Genomic DNA, 18,121 nt, shown 5'->3' with positions numbered 1-18,121 from the left:
CTGACACTATGATGCCAAGAATCTTTGAGAGGCCTGGAGAGAGAGACTCAGAGAGAGAGAGAGAGAGAGAGAGAGAGAGAGAGAGAGAGAGAGAGAGAGAGAGAGAGAGAGAGAGAGAGACAGAGAGACAGAGAGACAGAGAGACAGAGAGACAGAGAGACAGAGAGACAGAGAGACAGAGAGAGGCAGAGAGATAGAGAGAGAGAGAGGCAGAGAGATAGAGAGAGAGAGGCAGAGAGAGAGAGGCAGAGAGGCAGAGAGAGACAGACACTCAGAGAGGCAGAAAGGCAGAGAGAGACAGACACTCAGAGAGAGAGAGGCAGAGAGAGAGAGGCAGAGAGAGACAGAGAGAGAGAGAGAGAGAGAGAGTGGCAGAGAGAGACATAAGTAAAAGATGAAGAGGGTGGGTTCAAGACCACGGTCAAGTCTACCACTCAGACTGGCTATTTAAATCCAGCACAGCTACAGCACAGCTACGGAACACACCACACAGCCAGCACAGCTTGAGCCACATCTGGGTTATCCCAGCATGCTCTCCTGTGACTAGGAGTGTCTGGCTGCTGTTGGCCTGGGTTAGGGGTTGTATACTGTACGAGGGGGGAAGAGTGGAGAGGTGTAATACGAGGGAAGAGGGGTGCGTGTAGTGAGGAGGCGGAGTGTAGAAAGGAGAAGGAGCCGTGGCGGTAATTAAGTGTCCATGCTGAGCCCTGGCGGGGGTTGCCATGTCCGCGGGCTATGCTAATGAGCCTGCCCTGCAGTCAGGGCTTCTGCCTTATTAGCGTGCGGCGCCGGACAATATGGTGGGAGACCCTAGCAGCTAGCCCTGTCCACCAGCAGGCTCACGTCACTGTAAACGACTAGCAGTCAGCCCCCCCTCCCGGAGATGAAGGTAATTCCATTCACTGGGACTTTCTCTCCATCTTCCTCTTCTCTTCAGTCTCGCCCTCACACTCAGTTTGTCCTGTTGGAAAAAGACTGAGCGCGCGCGTGTGTGTGTGTGTGTGTGTGTGTGTGAAAAAAACACAGACTCTCTAAATATAACCAGCTGGTTGTGCCTGAACCGGCGGTCGTAAATTCAAACCCCCTTCGCAGGACTTTATACGGGACACCAATAAGTTAAGTGCACATTTAACCCCCTTTTCTTTTTGGGGAAAAGAGTGAAATAATTGTCAGAGTGCATCTATCACGATACATCCCACGTTACAAAAGGCACCATGTCACTGACTGACTAGTCAGCTGTTTGTCATAAATCCTCAGAGTCCCAAATGGCACCCTATTCCCTGTATAGTGCACTGCCTTTATAGTGCACTACATTTGACCAGAGCCCAAGGGGACTGTGAGTGAGAGACTGGTCTGAGATCAGTGATTGAAAGCGATAAAGACAGAGATATTCAGCTCTCAGTGCGGCTCACTGATCCAGGCTCAGAAGGACGGCGATGCGTGGGCAACCTCAAGAGGGTTCATGCCCTTTGGAGTTCTGGGAGCACCACCGGGCATTTACCAGTTTAAAAATACAGCACTTAACTACAACTGTGCTTTTAACAGCCTGAGTTAGAAAGAAGCCCATACTCTAAATCATCTGCACCTATAGCAGGCTTATGTCCACACACAACTCTGTATATAACCCATTCTTAAACAACAAACACACCCATCACCTTTTATCCCATGTCAGAGCCAAAATGGCTACTCCATGGAAAACCCATCAGTCATGGTGGCTCAGGAGTTAGCCTAGACCAGGGTTTCCACAAACTGGGTCCAGGGGCCGCCCCTAGGTGCACGTTTTGGTTGAGAGGTTGGGAAACCCTGATCTAGATCACACTCTCAGCATGGACCGGGATACGGGGTAGCTGTTAGGCTAAGCTATATACAGCAACTAGATTCAGCCACGGGACTATTGCTGTCGAAAAATAATTACAATAATTTGTACACTGCTAATTGACCACAACTAATCCCAAAAAGAGATTGTATTTGAAAATAACAATACTTTCATACCTTTATTACAGACACAATCATATATTTATTTTTCTATATTTGTGGGAATACTTGGGAACAGATTTACTAAATTAAACACATCTTTGCTGAATTCCTGATGATTTTAGTCTTTATTTATTTTTGTAATTATTTTTTTTACTTTGAGGGGACCACCAAAAATCTTTTACGGGCTGGTTTTGTCCCGTGGGCCGCATGTTGCCAACCCCTGCTATACAGTAATGTCGGTGGTTCGGTTCTGTCCGTCGTATTGAAATGTAGAGCAGCATATAACCATCTGTGTACTGTTGGCCTTGGCCCCGGCAGTTTGTGGGTACTTCGGGCCTCGTGCCAGAGGTGAAAGAGGAAGGAGAAGTGTTCTTGGAAGAGAATGAGTCGACTCGAGGCCCCCAGACCTCTGAAATTCCTCAGCGCAGATGAAGCGCCCTTTGTACCCGCGTTTATTTTTCCCGTCCATTTTTTGAATTTCAATTTTTTTTTATGTTACAGAAACAACACATCTTAGACGTGCCATCAAAGCTCCTCACAGAGCACCAAAAACAACCGCCAGGGAGAAACACACTTCCACTACAGAAATAGGCTCAGATCTCACCGAGTGGCTGTAATCGCAATTAACGGGGTATTTCTTAATTTACCATTCAGCCCAGGGCCTAAAATTAACACCCACCACCTACCAAATGCGGGTAGATTTTGCCGCTGGTGGGTAAGATGTCTATTTCACCAGCCACGTCGGCGGGTGGTCAGGGCTCCACAGTGCGGGCATTTCACTCACATTTGTGAATAAAAATAGTAATGTATAATCACATTTATAGTAAAATGAATGCTGCAGTAGCTGTTTCAAAGTATTTCTGCAGTTTTGTTTCATAGCTGGTAAATGAATATGGCACAAAGTCAAAGAACTACACTATGTAGCTTATTCCCACCCTTAAAAGGACAGGTGAAATGTGATATTTTGGTTAATATAACAACTTCTCACTAGTAATACATTTACTGTTTTAAAAACATTACAAAGCATGCTCATCGATTCTTTTGTGTTTTGTTGGTGTCATTGTAGCGCGCGGGGGGGGGGGGGGGGGGTATTATGGCTGGTAAAAATGTGAGTGGCTGGTGGACCAAAAAGTACATTTTATACCCTGATTCAGCCTCAACATTACCATGGTGAACCATAACAAGTATATTTTATACCCTGATTCAGCCTAAACATTACCATGGTGAACCATAAAAAGTACATTTTATACCCTGATTCAGCCTAAACATTACCATGGTGAACCATAAAAAGTACATTTTATACCCTGATTCAGCCTTAACATTACCATGGTGAACCATAAAAAGTACATTTTATACCCTGATTCAGCCTTAACATTACCATGGTGAACCATAAAAAGTACATTTTATACCCTGATTCAGCCTCAACATTACCATGGTGAACCATAAAAAGTACATTTTATACCCTGATTCAGCCTAAACATTACCATGGTGAACCATAAAAAGTACATTTTATACCCTGATTCAGCCTTAACATTACCATGGTGAACCATAAAAAGTACATTTTATACCCTGATTCAGCCTTAACATTACCATGGTGAACCATAAAAAGTACATTTTATACCCTGATTCAGCCTCAACATTACCATGGTGAACCATAAAAAGTAGCAGTAGTACAACAGTGAAAGCTATAAGACAAGGATACATTATGACGCTTAATACCACATTTGCATTATTTTCATAACATTGAAAGAGGTCACAAGGACAGTTGACAGGATAAAGTTGTCATAGAAACTACAACCAGTGGATAGCATTGAAAAGAGGTCAGGGCTAGGTTTCCCAAAAGCATCGTAGCACTAAGAAACTAAATGGACAAAATATGATCTTAGTGCTACGATGCTTTTGGGAAACCCAGCCCAGGTAGGCTACATTGACTGGGCTATACTTTTACTGCCACTTGCATACTTGGTAGATAGCCCATTTTGATATAGGCCAGTCCTAGGTTACTTCTCTCAGGTGAAAACAACAGTTTCAGTGTACTTCAGTCCAAAGTTGCCTCAGATTTGGCAACCGCCACAAAGCAAGGCCTATTTCTCAGAGGTTGACGGACAACTAGCTTTCAGATGTAAATCAATGGGAATAATTGCGTCTCATTACAGTTGTCACAGTGCTAAGAATAATGTCCATAATACACTGACATTCCCTTAGCATCCTCACTATGTCCCCAATCATAGATAGGTACTAGTATGTATGTAAGCTATGTAGATTATTGGAGTACAGTTAGAGCTGTAGCGGTCACGACATTTTGTCAGACGGTTATTGTCACGCAAATGACTGTCGGTCTCACGGTAACTGACCGTTAATTACCATAAACACATTTAGTATCTCCAGGTCTCCAGCACACAAGCCGCTGATGAGTGCCTTGGGAACATCAACATTTAAAAAGGTCTAATAAATCAATTTAATATACACCACCACAATCAATCTATTATCTATTTAAGGCAGGTTTAAAGCAACATTCTGATGTGAAGAAAATGTATTTCAGTAGAGCAGAATATGAGTTGGCCTACTGTATGTTATCTGGCTACGCACCATGCCATAGACTGTAGGCTAGTTCAGTTAGCAGGCAATATACACTTACTATAAAAACATATCATCTAAAATAATAATAAGAATATCATTTAATTTAGCTGAATAAAATAGAAAGGATATTTTTCCCATTCTGGAGCGAGTGCACATATGAAGTGGTTATGTTGAGCATAAAGTGACCATTTGAAACAGATTAAATTGATTTAGAGTTATTTGGGAACTTTAGTTGTGACTGATACAAACACTAGAATGTGTTAGAAATCAGAACATATATGGGCTGCATGATGTGACTATAGACTATTGATGATTTGAAAAAGTATCCAAACAAGCTTATTCTGTTCCTTGCCTCAGGCTGCACAGCTGTTCTCTCATCAACTGATCATATTTTCACCCATCAGACTATTCTCAATTTAGTCTGGTCTTTACTAATATGTAAAATTAGTTTTGATTTAGAATGGCCCATTATCAAATGGGCAGGAACAGGGGCAGTCGATATGCACTCGAATAGCGAATGGGAACCGCTTCCCGCAGTTCGTTTTTCCAATCATGCCGGGTAGGCTTCTCCGGTTACATAGCACAGCTGAGAAATACATATAGGAGCAGCTGGGATCCTCCTCTTTTTAGTGGCAGCTATCAAAACTCTGCTTTCACACGGGACGACATATAGAAACATCTGGGCTTAGAAGAACACTTATTTATTTGTATTTCTTCATTTAGATTTTTTATGGATTATGAGTATGTTTTAAATTATTATTATTATAGCTAGGTATTACTGCACTATTGGAGCTAGAAACAAGCATTTCGCTGCACCTGCGAAAACATCTGCAAATCGGTGTATGTGTCCAATAAACTTTGGATTTGATTATTTCACACCTCGCATCAACTGTTTGAGAAGCAAGCAGCCTCTCTCTGCGCGACAGGTCATATATAGGCATATGCATAAACTAGCAGGCCATTAGGACCTGATGGAGGGACAATAGAGTCCTGAGTACCAGGCCATTAGGACCTGATGGAGGGACAATAGAGTCCTGAGTACCAGACCATGATGACCTGATGGAGGGACAATAGAGTCCTGAGTACCAGACCATTAGGACCTGATGGAGGGACAGTAGAGCTCTGAGTAGCAGGCCATTAGGACCTGATGGAGGGACAGTAGAGCTCTGAGTACCAGACCATTAGGACCTGATGGAGGGACAATAGAGTCCTGAGTACCAGACCATTAGGACCTGATGTTGGGACAGTAGAGCTCTGAGTAGCAGGCCATTAGGACCTGATGGATGGACAATAGAGTACTGAGTACCAGAAGATTATTGAATATTGTGCTTTTGCCGTAAAGCTTTTTGAAATCTCACACAGCGGTTGCATTAAGAACAAGTGTATCTTTAATTCTATGTAAAACATGTATCTTTCATCAAAGTTTATGATGAGTATTTATGTTATTTGACGTGGCTCTCTGCAATTTCTCCGGATATTTTGGAGGCATTTCTGAACATGGCGCCAATGTAAACTGAGATTTTTGGATATAAATATGAACTTTATCGAACAAAACATATGTATTGTGTAACATGAAGTCCTATGAGTGTCATCTGATGAAGATCATCAAAGGTTAGTGATTCATTTTATCTCTATTTCTGCTTTTTGTGACTCCTGTCTTTGGCTGGGAAAATGGCTGTGTTTTTCTGTGATTTTGCAGTGACCTAACATAATCGTTTGTGGTGCTGTCGCTGTAAAGCCTATTTGAAATCGGACACTTTGGTGCGATTAACAACAAGATTACATTTAAAATGGTATAAAACACATGTATGTTTGAGGAATTTTAATTATGAGATTTCTGTTGTTTGAATTTGGCGCCCTGCACTTTCACTGGCTGTTGTCATATCATCCCGTTAACGGGATTGCAGCCATAAGAAGTTTAAAACTGCATTGCTTGTAAGTAAGCATTTCACTATCGTAAATGGCGCATGTGACAAATACAATTTGATTTGATTAGCAACCTGATCGTTAGTGAGTTGGGTACTACCAACGCACGACCAGAGTGCATAAGAGCAGATTCTCGTGACTCGACGGTTATGTGGAATTTGACTGCGATTATGACTCATGACTGCCGGTGTGGCGTTAATACGGTCACCGTAACAGCCCTAAGTACAGCTCACTCACTGTGCCAAATAAATATAGTAAACCCTACATTTAGGCTACAGTACGATATTGCTGTAGAGTTCCTATGTACAGTATGTGAACGCTTCATTACACTCAAATGTAGGACTATAAATAATTACTAAAGGGGAACCTTGCCAGCATCCATCCCATAAATTTGGTATCATGACTTTGAAGGTAATTTGTCAAGACTTTCCTGTAGTAGATATGTGCGCCACGACACAACACTGTTCCAGAACAGAACAGATACAGCCCTGTTAATGGTAAAACAACAGGAGGACTGATGTCAAGAACTAAGAGGTGGCTGTCACTAGTTACCACAGCCACAAAGTCAAAATTGGCTGTATAATTTCATGAAAACAAACATGAGCTTTTTGGTCTTCATTTAAGGTCAGGGCTAGGCGTAAGGTTAGCAGTGTGGTTAAGGTTAGGTTTAAAATCATATTGTAGAAATAGGCAGGGTTTAGCCATAATTATGACTTTGTGGCTGTAGTAGCTAGTGACGACCCTAAGAGGTGGGCTTACGCTAAGTAGCAATGACGCTAACATAGCTAGCACCACTAGTACGTCACATTCTGGCACACACACTGAGGGGCAGGCTGCCCACTTAGACACATAGAGGAGTGAGAGAGCAGAGCGCAGTGTGTGTATGGGCCATACGGTATGAGACGGGGGGGGGGGGGGGGTCCTCCAGCCAGCCAGCGTAAATCACACTGAGCCCACTGGCACAAGAACACGGTCGACCAGTCCCACTACAGCAGCCAATCACCCCCAGAGAGAGAGAAAGAGGGAAAGAGAGAGATGGTGGGTGGTTGTGAGAAAGTGTGTGAGAAAGAGAAACTGTGTGTGTTACTGACTGTGGGTGTAAGAGACCGTGTGAGAGAGAGGCACTATGTGTGTCTGTGTGTTTGAGAGAGCGAGTGAGCATGGAGTGAAGAGCTGAGCGATAGAGAGCTGGGGGGGAGGGGGGGGCGAATGAATCGAAAAAAATATGGCTTTTTCTATGGTGGTATTGGGTTGACAACAGTTTGGCAGAGGCGCCTGAGGCAGTGCCTGCTTGGATTCTAGCCTGTCACTCAGGACAGGGACACTAATCAGGATTGGTCCCGGTCCCTTCTTCCTCTTCCCTAGGAATAGCGGAGGAGGGGGGAGCCAGAGCCAGTTTGCGTCCATTAGAAAAAGGGAGAGAAAAAAAAGAGGGAAGAATCGCAGTGGCACAGCAGGAGAGGCTAACCTTCATTTGCATGCAGGTCCAGGGGAGGAAGAGGTGGGGGGGAGCTGTTTCTGTTTCCAATCTCCATGTTAAAACGCCTGGCCAGGGCAGCCAGTGGGAATGAAGAGGCATTGTTCGCCCGCCGCTGCTCCCCGTCACACCTAGGCTACATCTCAAATGACACCCTATTCCCTACATAGTGCACTTCTTTTGGCCAGGGCCCGTAGGCTATGAAGGGTATTGGATGCCATTTGGAACACAGACCAATACCCATCTCGCCTTTTCTCGCTTTCAAGGTATAAAAGACATGTCCTGCGTGGCAGATAATGTCGATCTCAAATCCTGACCTGAAATCTATACAGACCAGACATTGATGTACGTCTGTTGTTTGTCTTGTGTGCACTGCATCCATATCCATCCAGCCTTTTCTGGTTCCGTCCACATCCGTCATAACCAGGTTGTGACCTGAAAGCTGCAGCATTCAAAGCCTTGTCGTTGTCTTTCACCCGTGAGAGAGGCCGTTCTCTGCGGCATAACGATCGCTATGACAACCATCACTTAAGCCCTCCGGGTACAGTGGGTTGGAGCGGTCTTGTTTCTGAAGACCTCATCACTGACTGGGAGGGTCATCAAGGTCAATCCACTGGCTCTCACAAGAGATGCTACATGAGAACAACTAAAATGTACTTCCGCCAAAAAAGGATGAGGCGGTTCCTGGCCAAAGGACCAGAAGGAGAGGAAAAAGAAGAGGGAGGGATTACTGGGATGCTTCCTTTGGCCCAGAGTTGACGAACACAAAGTCTGGCTGTGCGTGCCAAATTAGGTTTTTAAGCATTTTTTTTTTTTTCGGGGAGGATTTGTCGCTAATCTAGAAAACCTTCTGGTAGGAAGTGTCAATACATCTGGTGCTGACCACTCCCCGTAGAGTGCAGGGATTAATGACCTAGGCTGTGTCCCAAATGCCACCCTATTCCCTATATAGTGCACTACCTTGGACTAGGACCCATGTAGGGAATAGGGTGGCATTTGCAGATGCAACCCTAGCAATCTGAACCAACAACTGACTGACTTGTCCATTGAGAACACACTGATAATTCAGGAATTAGGCATTTGTCTTCATTTTTTGATGACGAGATATCTGGCTAATTAGAATGTCTGAGCCATCATGATGAGTGATACTCGTCTAGTACTAGACGTTCAATAATGCACTCATCTCGTTACCGCGATGAGGACGAATCAGACGGCAAAATGCCCTTGTTTAGACAACAATGGGATAACGCTAGAGAACCTGAGCCTCTCTACCTCAAGGTCACAGCGGTTCACTCAGAAGACGTGGTGAAGTCATCATCTGCATTGTGCCAAATGGAAGGGCATTCTCCGCACGTGGCAGCCACAGAATCATCAGCGCCAGGTACTCACCTGCGTTTCAGCGTCGTAAATAACCTCCACTCGCCCCGCCCGCCACTGACAATGGCTTTCACAGAGATGACTTCACGTCAATGAATTTAACTTATCTGGTCTGGAGTGGTGCTTTGTTGTAACACGGCCAAACGCTTCCACTCTCTCTGGATGTGATATATTGTTTCCCTTGAGAGCCTTACATACCGTGTGGTTCCACTACTCTGCATCTGCCTGGCCTGACTGCCTCGGTCCCTCTGTCCTGCCTCGTTCGTTCCTGGCACTTTGAATCTCCCCGCGGCAATGAAACGGCCCCAATCAAGGCCCCAAAACCCCCCACAAAGCAGCCAGACACAGCTGTTAGCCTGGCTAGTTAAATGCATTAGTGTGGCAGACTCGCTCTTCACTGCTCAACGTAACTGTACAGTACAGTGTTGTGGAAGGAGGTACTGACTAGGCTTGGGCATTATACCATACATACTATATCCCGGGTATTTGGAAAAAGCCACGGGATGGTTTTTCAATACCGTCAAAATGGCTTCTTTGAAGTTTAAAAATAAATGTGAATATTTGTAGCTACTTTTTAAGTTAATACCTGCGGTCAAATACGTTAGGAGTGCAATTACGTTAGGAGAAAAAGTAGATTGAGTCCTTCATTTCACCTGTCACATTATTTTACATTATGAAGCTTACCATAGTTCCCCAGAACAGTTCAGCCTGTCATGTGTTTGTAAATAGCACAACGGGAGAAAGTGGGAGCTGGTGAGTCCATAGCGTTTGATATCCATCGGCGAGTCTCTGGTCGTGTCACACTTGACACTTACATGCGACTTCTGCTATCAGAATACGAAGATCGCATTGAATAGATGGGTCTAGATGCTCAAAAGTGGCTTTGTGGTGTGATTGTGTTCAGATCTGTCTGACCACTTCAGGAGCTGGTCAGGGCTGCATTGTGTACAGATTTCTCCTCAGTCCGGACGCAGTCAGGCTACCGAAAGCGCATACAGTGGGCGACGTCATCAGCACTCTTTCCACAAGTCTCCAGAAAACTTTGTTTTGGGACCGAGGGGGACCTTTTCATTATAAACGTAGGAGGAAACGCGTGGAACGTGTTTGCTGGACTCAAGTGCTAGCCAGCTAATCTTCAAAAAAACGTTTTTGTTTGGCTAGAGTTATGCTAACCCGTTTGCAATCTCTTTAGCGTTGCTTGCTGGCTAGCTACAGAGGTTAGCTGGCTAGTTAGCTACAGTAGTAAGCTACTGCCATCAGTTGTTGCGTTATCATTTTTGGCCTATTCCACCATTTGTAGAATGCATACTGGCATTTGAATATAGCGTGGGAAAAGGGAATCTGGACACACTTAAATGTAGGTGTAGACACATGACGTGTTCGGAATTCCATGATCAGAACTTTACGATCAGAATACTAAAGCTGCACGAACTGTCAAGTCTATACACTGCCTCTGTTGTGTGGCGCACATGAATGAGGTGAGGAAGTTACGCTTGTATGCAATTCACTACCAAATGTTTGCCATCAGATACCTTATAACGGTACAGAGTTATCTGTTCAGCTGCTGTTTTTTCTCTGTGCTTCCTAGTACCGTTTTTTCTCCTCCCCTCTGCTTTGTGTGCACATGCTGCTCTTCCTTCAAATAAGCATGCATCACAACTTTTTCTTGTTCAGTTTCACTTGTACCCACTCAATGAAAATGACATTTGGTAGCGTGCTTGGATAACTTTATGAGCTGGATTTGCCTGTCTTTGCAATTAGTTTGTCCATTTTCGCTTGTTAGCATTCAGCTAAAAGCGTCTATGTGACTTTGATATTACTTGTGCTAATTCTGTGAGCATTCTGGTAATAGATGCGCAACGGGCATTTTTGCGTTTTTAGCGCCCCCCTTGTGTGCTATGCCGTGATACCGTAAATCCCAGGATGCCAGAAGAGCAGTACGATGGTATGAAAATCTGGATACTGCCTAAGCCTAGTACTGACTTCCAGACCAGAGGGGACAGAGTTTGCCTGGCTGCTGCTGCCAAAGGCTAACAAGAGCCTGGCAAGTGTGGGGGCCTCCTGGCCTCTCTTCCACCCACACAGGAAGTGAGGTCATGACATTAGCACTCCGCCGTGCTAGAGTGCTCTCCGCCAGGACGCCAAGATCAGCGTGTTGGACGAGAGCCATTTTAAGCCCCCCTAACAACAACATACATCAAGACAGTAGAGCTACATAAAATGACCATGTATTTCAAACCTGGAAACACAGAGAGTGGAGTGCAGTTATTTGGTTATACAGGGCAACCAAGACTGGCCCCTTGGCAAGGGCCATCAAACGCAGTGACCGAATCAGTATCCACTATCTAAACTAAAAAGGCCTCACCACCAAAGGAAAGAAAAATCTATGCCAACCTAAGCAAAAACCCTCCTCTGATTTCACGCACCAGTTAGACGCGTACCACATGCTCCGAAATATCCCCACGCCTACAGCTATGGCTTTCTTCTCAGAGACAGTTGAGGAGACCTCTCTAATTCTCTGCGATGTCATTTCCATCTCTCTTTTAAGAGTGAAATGAGCCTCGATAATAAATCACATCCCTGTTTAGAAGCAGAGGCAGCAGTCTGGCACGACTGGCCGACTAGAGCTTCCTGCTCCCCAGACCTCCCTCCTCTCTCTCCTTCTCTATATCTCTACATCCCTCACGCCTGTTAAAGGCCTGTCCTACAGGGCCCTAGATGCACTTTGTGTGGTACAACAGAGAAAACCGCCCAGAGCTCTTAGCAGCTTCCCCACCACCTCCTCCACCACCACCAGTACTCTCCCTCTCTCTTCCCCTCTGTCTTTCCCAGCTGCACCAGCGAGCTGTTCGCAGTTCCTTATGAACTGCGGCCAACTGAGAGCCTGTGCTACTCCTGTGAGATTGGTATTACTCAGTGCCGGGGCTACGTCCTAGCCAAAGGGCTGCTCTCCGAAGCTGTACATCTCCCTGTTGTGGCTTGTCAACATGGAGAAAATCGTTACCAAGGCTAAGGCACTTCCATTCCACACGGAGGAGTAGGAGGGGGGGGGGGGGGGTTGATTGAGACCAGGTAGGTACTGTGTGGAACAGATTGCTGGTAACTTTGTGATATATTTTTAGGCCTCCTAGTGGACCTTTCATTTGTTCTGTTAAATTAGGTCAATGTAAAGTACAGAGGGCACGCTGAAGATGTTGTTCGAGAGGGACCAGATCAAGTGTCATGGCCGACAATCAGGTGGGGAAGTCATCCCTGGATCTTTGTCAAGAAACCGCTCTAATTAAGCCTAACTGAATAAGTATTATGGGGGAAGGCAATGGACATCCCTAAATAATTACTTTAGGAGATTTGCATATTATGCTTCCCTGAGTCCCTTTTGTTGGGCATAAAGAAATCCTATCTTAAATTACCTGCTTAGTACCTCTAGTGAGTTTGACACTTGATGAAAAGTGTGTCCAAAACAGAGTTAATTACTCACAAGTAGCCCCCTGAAGTTATTGTGAAGCGAGTTGCTTATCAGACATGTTTTTGTAATTACTCAGGGCATTGGAAATTAAATGAAGTATCACCTCATTGACAACCTTGATTCAAAAGAGCATTCTGAATGAATTGGAGGGATTCTCAGTGGATGCTAGGCTTGGGCGATATACCATTTATACCGTACACTGGGGTATTTTGAAATACCGCCGAATGATTTTCAATACCTAAAAAAAAATTAAGAATATATATTTGTTTTAATGTTTGAGGGTTGGGGGATGCATGCTACGCCACTGTTTATAACGGAAAGTTAAATATGCACTGAACAAAAATATTAATGCGTAATGTGTTGGTCCGATGTTCATGAGCTGAAATAAAAATTAAAGAAAAGTTCCATGTGCACAAAAAGCTTATTTCTCTCAAATGTTGTGCACAAATTTGTTTACACCCCTGTTAGTGAGAATTTCTCCTTTCCCAAGATAATCCATCCACCTGACATATCAAGAAGCTGGTTAAACAACATGATCATTACACAGGTGCACCTTGTGCTGGGGACAATAAAATACAACTTTAAAATGTGCAGTTTTGTCATACAACACAATGCCACAGATGTCTCACATTTTGTGGGAGCGTGCAATTGGAATGCTGACTGCAGGAATGTCCACTAGAGCTGTTGCCAGAGAATTGAATGTTAATTTGCTCTACCATAAGCTGCCTATATATTTTGACTCGGTAACGGTTGCTACAGAAACGGTATGACAGTATGAAAATCTGCATACCACCCAACCTTAGTGGATGCCCATTGGAATCCTGACAATACCTGCAGGCCTTGGTATTGCCAGCCAGCCTACCTGTTTGATGCAGAAAGCAACAACACATTTTAAATGTGTATTGATCAAACCCCAGAAGCTTCTCTGGAACCACGCCCATTATAAAGTTAACTTACCCCACCAACTTTCATTTAAGATCAACCGCTGTAGCGGCCTCCCAATTACTATCCATTCAATTCTCCATCAAGTCACTGAGAGACTGAATGGGGACAGTTTTAGGCCTACCCACTGAATCTGAATGGTGTTGACCGTGGCGGGTCTCAAACTCCGCTCTATGTAAGCGTATGCTGAAGGAGGCATCCCACCACCTTCCTCCTGCCCTTTAATTCATTTCTAAGTGAAAGCCTGTGTATCATTATTCGCTTCAGCTCCAGTCGGCAGACACCGCGGTCCATGAGAGCCCGCGCCCCGTCAAGTTGAGGGGTGGTGGGGGGTGGAAAGTGGCGGAGGGGGATTCTTGGCAGAAATTCCCCACAAATTTGATGCCAAGAGCAAAATGGAAACCTCCCCTCATTTTCCTTTCCCCTTAATCCAATGTTTTCAAGCCCCGGCCCCGCCAAGGTCATTATAATCATAGAAAGTGGAAGGGCGCCAGTGACCCGCCATTACAGTAAGGTACAGAACCACCCAGCCATTGGCTGGTGGTGAGGAGGAAAGCAGAAGAGCACTCGGTCGGTCGGGTAAAGGCAGGGGCTAAAATCCCTCCATTTCAAATGCAGATAACCTGAGGAACCAGCAGAGGAGGAGACAGGGAGAGGAGAAAATGTCTCCCTCTCTCGCTCTCCCAGTGCCCCTGACCTTTTGCCATTCATGATCGGGTATCTCTCTCTCTCATTTATTTTTAGCTTACAATTCGTATCCATATCTTGAGTTTAAGCCTACTTCAACATTTATTCAGGAGATAGGCCCTATAGCCTAGCTAATTCAGAATGGTTGCGAAATTATCAAGAGTAGAGAGGTTTAAGAATTAATATTTGGTGACATAACATAAGTATGACCAATGACCTAGAAACCTCTGGGCCTGAAAGAATGCTGCTTGCGTTGACAATATTTCAAAACCGACCTCCAGCATAATCTACACGTAAATAAAAGGGTACTACTTTTACATGTAAAAATCTCTTTGCTTTATCCAAGTGATAATTTTACCGTCAATATTTACAGTAAGTAATCGGCCAACAGAATTCAACATAGATAATCATGCGCGTACCAAAATCATAACGAGTGGCCGTTTTCATTGTGCGCCAAAGGTCATGTTTACTTGTCTGAGTGAGGGCGCTGCACTGTACTGTGACCTCCATGGCCAGCTTGAGAGTATGTGTGTGTACGTGTGTGTGCCCTCTCTCACATGCCATGTATGCTAATATACACAGCATGACGCTTGGCCTGCACAGATCACAAAGCAGAGTACACAACCCCAAATATCTAGACCTGCATGTGTCTGGGCTAAGATAAAGCACCTTTAGTAGTTTAAAGGCAATGTGTAATCGTGCTCTTTTCACCACAGGGCCTCAGTACAGATGCAGACATCTGAACTTCAATATTGTGCTTGTTTCTGGCACGTGACCAATCGGTGTAGGTGTTGTTAGCTGAACAATGAAAACAAACAGACAGTCGGCCAATGAGGTGAAGTGGCACTGACTTCCAGTCAGTGTGGGAGGAAAACCTATACAGAATAAATAAATAAAAGGTTGTCCTGTATCATTTTTGTGATTGAATAGGGGGAGAAGTAAAAGATTGGCCACAACTTCTTAAAGAGAAAAGGCTTTCTCTTTTTTGAGATATGAAATCCTGTAATTGATGCATACAATAGGCTATTACATGATGTAACATGTTTATAACATTAATTAATCCAGGGGTGTCAAACTCATTCCATGGAGGGCCTAGTGTCTGCTGGTTTTTGGTTTTTCCTTTCGGTGAAGACCTAGACAACCAGGTGAGGGGAGTCCCTTACTAATCAGTGACCTTCATTCCTTAATCAACTACAAAGGATGAGCGAAAACCCACAGACACTCGTAAAACTAATTTCATGGAGGGCCATGTGACCTAACCCATATAATAGAACTAAATAGTTGGAGCCCCAGGGTACTGTATGGTGCGTCAGTCAGTGGAGGCTGGCGGGAGGTGCTATAGGAGGACAGGTTCATTGTAATGGCTGGAATCAAACATCTGGAAACCACGTTTGACCATTCTATTTATTCCATTGCAGCCATTACAATGAGCCCGTCCTCCTATAGCTCCTCCCACCAGCCTCCACTGATGTCATTATACGCTACAGAGCATGACCTGCTCCGTCCACTCCAGCGGCGTTTGTAGGTACGTACATTCGCCGTCAGTAACATGTGAGTGAGAGCTTACTGTCCAAATATCACTCTCTCACTACTGCTCTCACCCAGCCAACCGACGCAATTTCCCAAGTTCAACTCTGGGTCAAACACCTGAGCGCTGTATCAGTGGATGAGGAGAGAACGGTCTTATTTTGGGGATGTTTTATGACTCCGAGACTGGATATGTGGACGTTTGTAGTAGCCTAAATACTCACACGTGGAAAGAGGACACGAATAGCTCACACTATGGCACTACAAATGCTAATTTGATATTTACTGCACTGTTTTCACATTTTGTATACTTTATACAACAAAGTATACAAATCCCCTTTTGATCACAGCTAGTAATAGCACTGAACAGTTGCATTGTTTGACATTTACGAAAGACTACACTGTGTCATTATGGTACATTCATTAAGTCATCATTGATTTATGAGATTAATTACATTTGCATACCAATATAACTCATTAAGCTATGTTCTTACGCAGGTCTTCAGGACATTGCACTACAGCAGGGGAAATTGCCACACTAAGCCAATTCCTCTGTGATCATTTTATCCACACATTCTACCTAGAAGTCATCCTCTAGCGGCCGAAGTGTGTCATTGCAGCTTTTCATTATTGGACTGATAAAAGCACAATCTAAACATCCAAGCTACACAGGGTCAAATGAACAATATATATACCAAAATCGCACATTCTGATGTACATTCGGAGTAACGACATAACGAGAAATGGGGAAAGTGCCATTTCGCGTCTCTAGCCCGCGTTATTGATCGTAGTCTGTCTGCAATGAATGGCTGCAAAGGGAAGGAAAAAAAACTGAACTTCAGGTGACCGACCATGGCTTTGACATAGCCTGCATGCAGACATGAACCTCGCTGAACTGGGCGGAAGAAAATACCTCTGCTTCAAAAAAAAAATGATCTCCAGACTTTCAAGAACTCGACGTAAAAACAGAGCGAGCGCCTACCGAGGGAACCAATACACCCGTTTTGAGTGGTGAGAGAGAAAGTTAGACGTTTATATTAACAGAAATTTGAAGTTAGCTACCGAGCGTTGCTAGAAAGCGCGATTACTAGGAACACTGAGGCATGGTTAGCCCCGAGTCTGGCTTGTCTGATCCGACTGACCCTTCATTTTATTGCGGCCAGATTCTCAGATCCTCCCCTTTCTCCCCCGAAAGAGACTCGCTCGCACCGACAGATAAACGAAAACGCTCAGACATTATACCATATACAACCGATACACAAGCTATCTGACCGCAACCTTTAGGGGAAAGGGGACCTTTATCGATTATACTCGATTAAAGCCACGTACAGCTCATGCACTCGCTGGCTAGCTAACGTTACTCATCGCCAACAACATGGCTGCCTTGCTCAGACCTAAAAAAGGAGAAATAACCTACGCCGTGTCTTTGTCTGTTTCACCTCTTTAACCCTAAACTACTGCGCAAAACACACGAAGACCCATTAAAATTGCACAAAACCAGCAAACGACTTACGTGAAGGCAGGCGTTTGGGTTGCTCCTGCTTCCTCCTTGGCATTTTCCCCCTTTTTGTCACATTCTCCTCCTTGTTTTAGGGATAAGAAGAAAAAAGGTTTTTTCCCATTGAGATTGTAGGCGAGAGTGATGGCAGGAACTGTATACCTGGCTTGTCCTCGCGGTTTAAAGTGTATTGTTGGGTATAGGACCACGGGAGGAGGAGGGTTCTGTGCTGTTGTTGTTGCCGTGTCTTGACTATGGCTGCTCTCTGTGTAAGTGTGTCTCCGAGCCCCTAACTAACACTAATGCAGGGATCAAAGGGCAGCAACAGCAGAGCAGACACACACACGCTCACACACACTAGCTCGCACACACGCTCTAGAGGAGCTCGCCCGCGATAGCAGCGTAGAAACGGACAAGGTGCCCCCAAGCTTACAGGGTGTATTGCTGACTGCAAAACCCCTACATATTTTTTAACATTTATTTGATAACTTCTATAAATAATAAATAAGGCAAAGATACTGAAATACAGTATCAGTACAGTATTTTTCATATTGATTGCATTTCATTTTTTATTTATATTACACATACATTATAAATATATTTTCAAAATGGGAAATGTACATTTCCTGAATTGATGAAATTATGGATTGAATAGTAATTCAGA

The 18,121-nt window shown here is 44.3% G+C and overlaps 1 protein-coding gene across 1 annotated transcript in view; it reads right to left on the bottom strand.

The window, feature by feature from the left end:
* Positions 1–17,773, bottom strand: part of znf827 (zinc finger protein 827) — a 100,106-nt gene extending 82,333 nt beyond the window's left edge. The window contains exon 1 of the mRNA XM_038982018.1: positions 17,473–17,773. Coding sequence (XP_038837946.1) covers positions 17,473–17,515 — 43 coding nt within the window. The 5' untranslated portion in view covers positions 17,516–17,773. The remainder of the gene's footprint in view (positions 1–17,472) is intronic.
* Between the last annotated feature and the right edge of the window lie 348 nt (positions 17,774–18,121).

The sequence above is a fragment of the Salvelinus namaycush genome, chromosome 42 (assembly GCF_016432855.1).
Source record: "Salvelinus namaycush isolate Seneca chromosome 42, SaNama_1.0, whole genome shotgun sequence".
Taxonomy (NCBI): Eukaryota; Metazoa; Chordata; class Actinopteri; order Salmoniformes; family Salmonidae; genus Salvelinus; species Salvelinus namaycush.
This window is presented reverse-complemented; position numbering and strand designations above follow the sequence as displayed.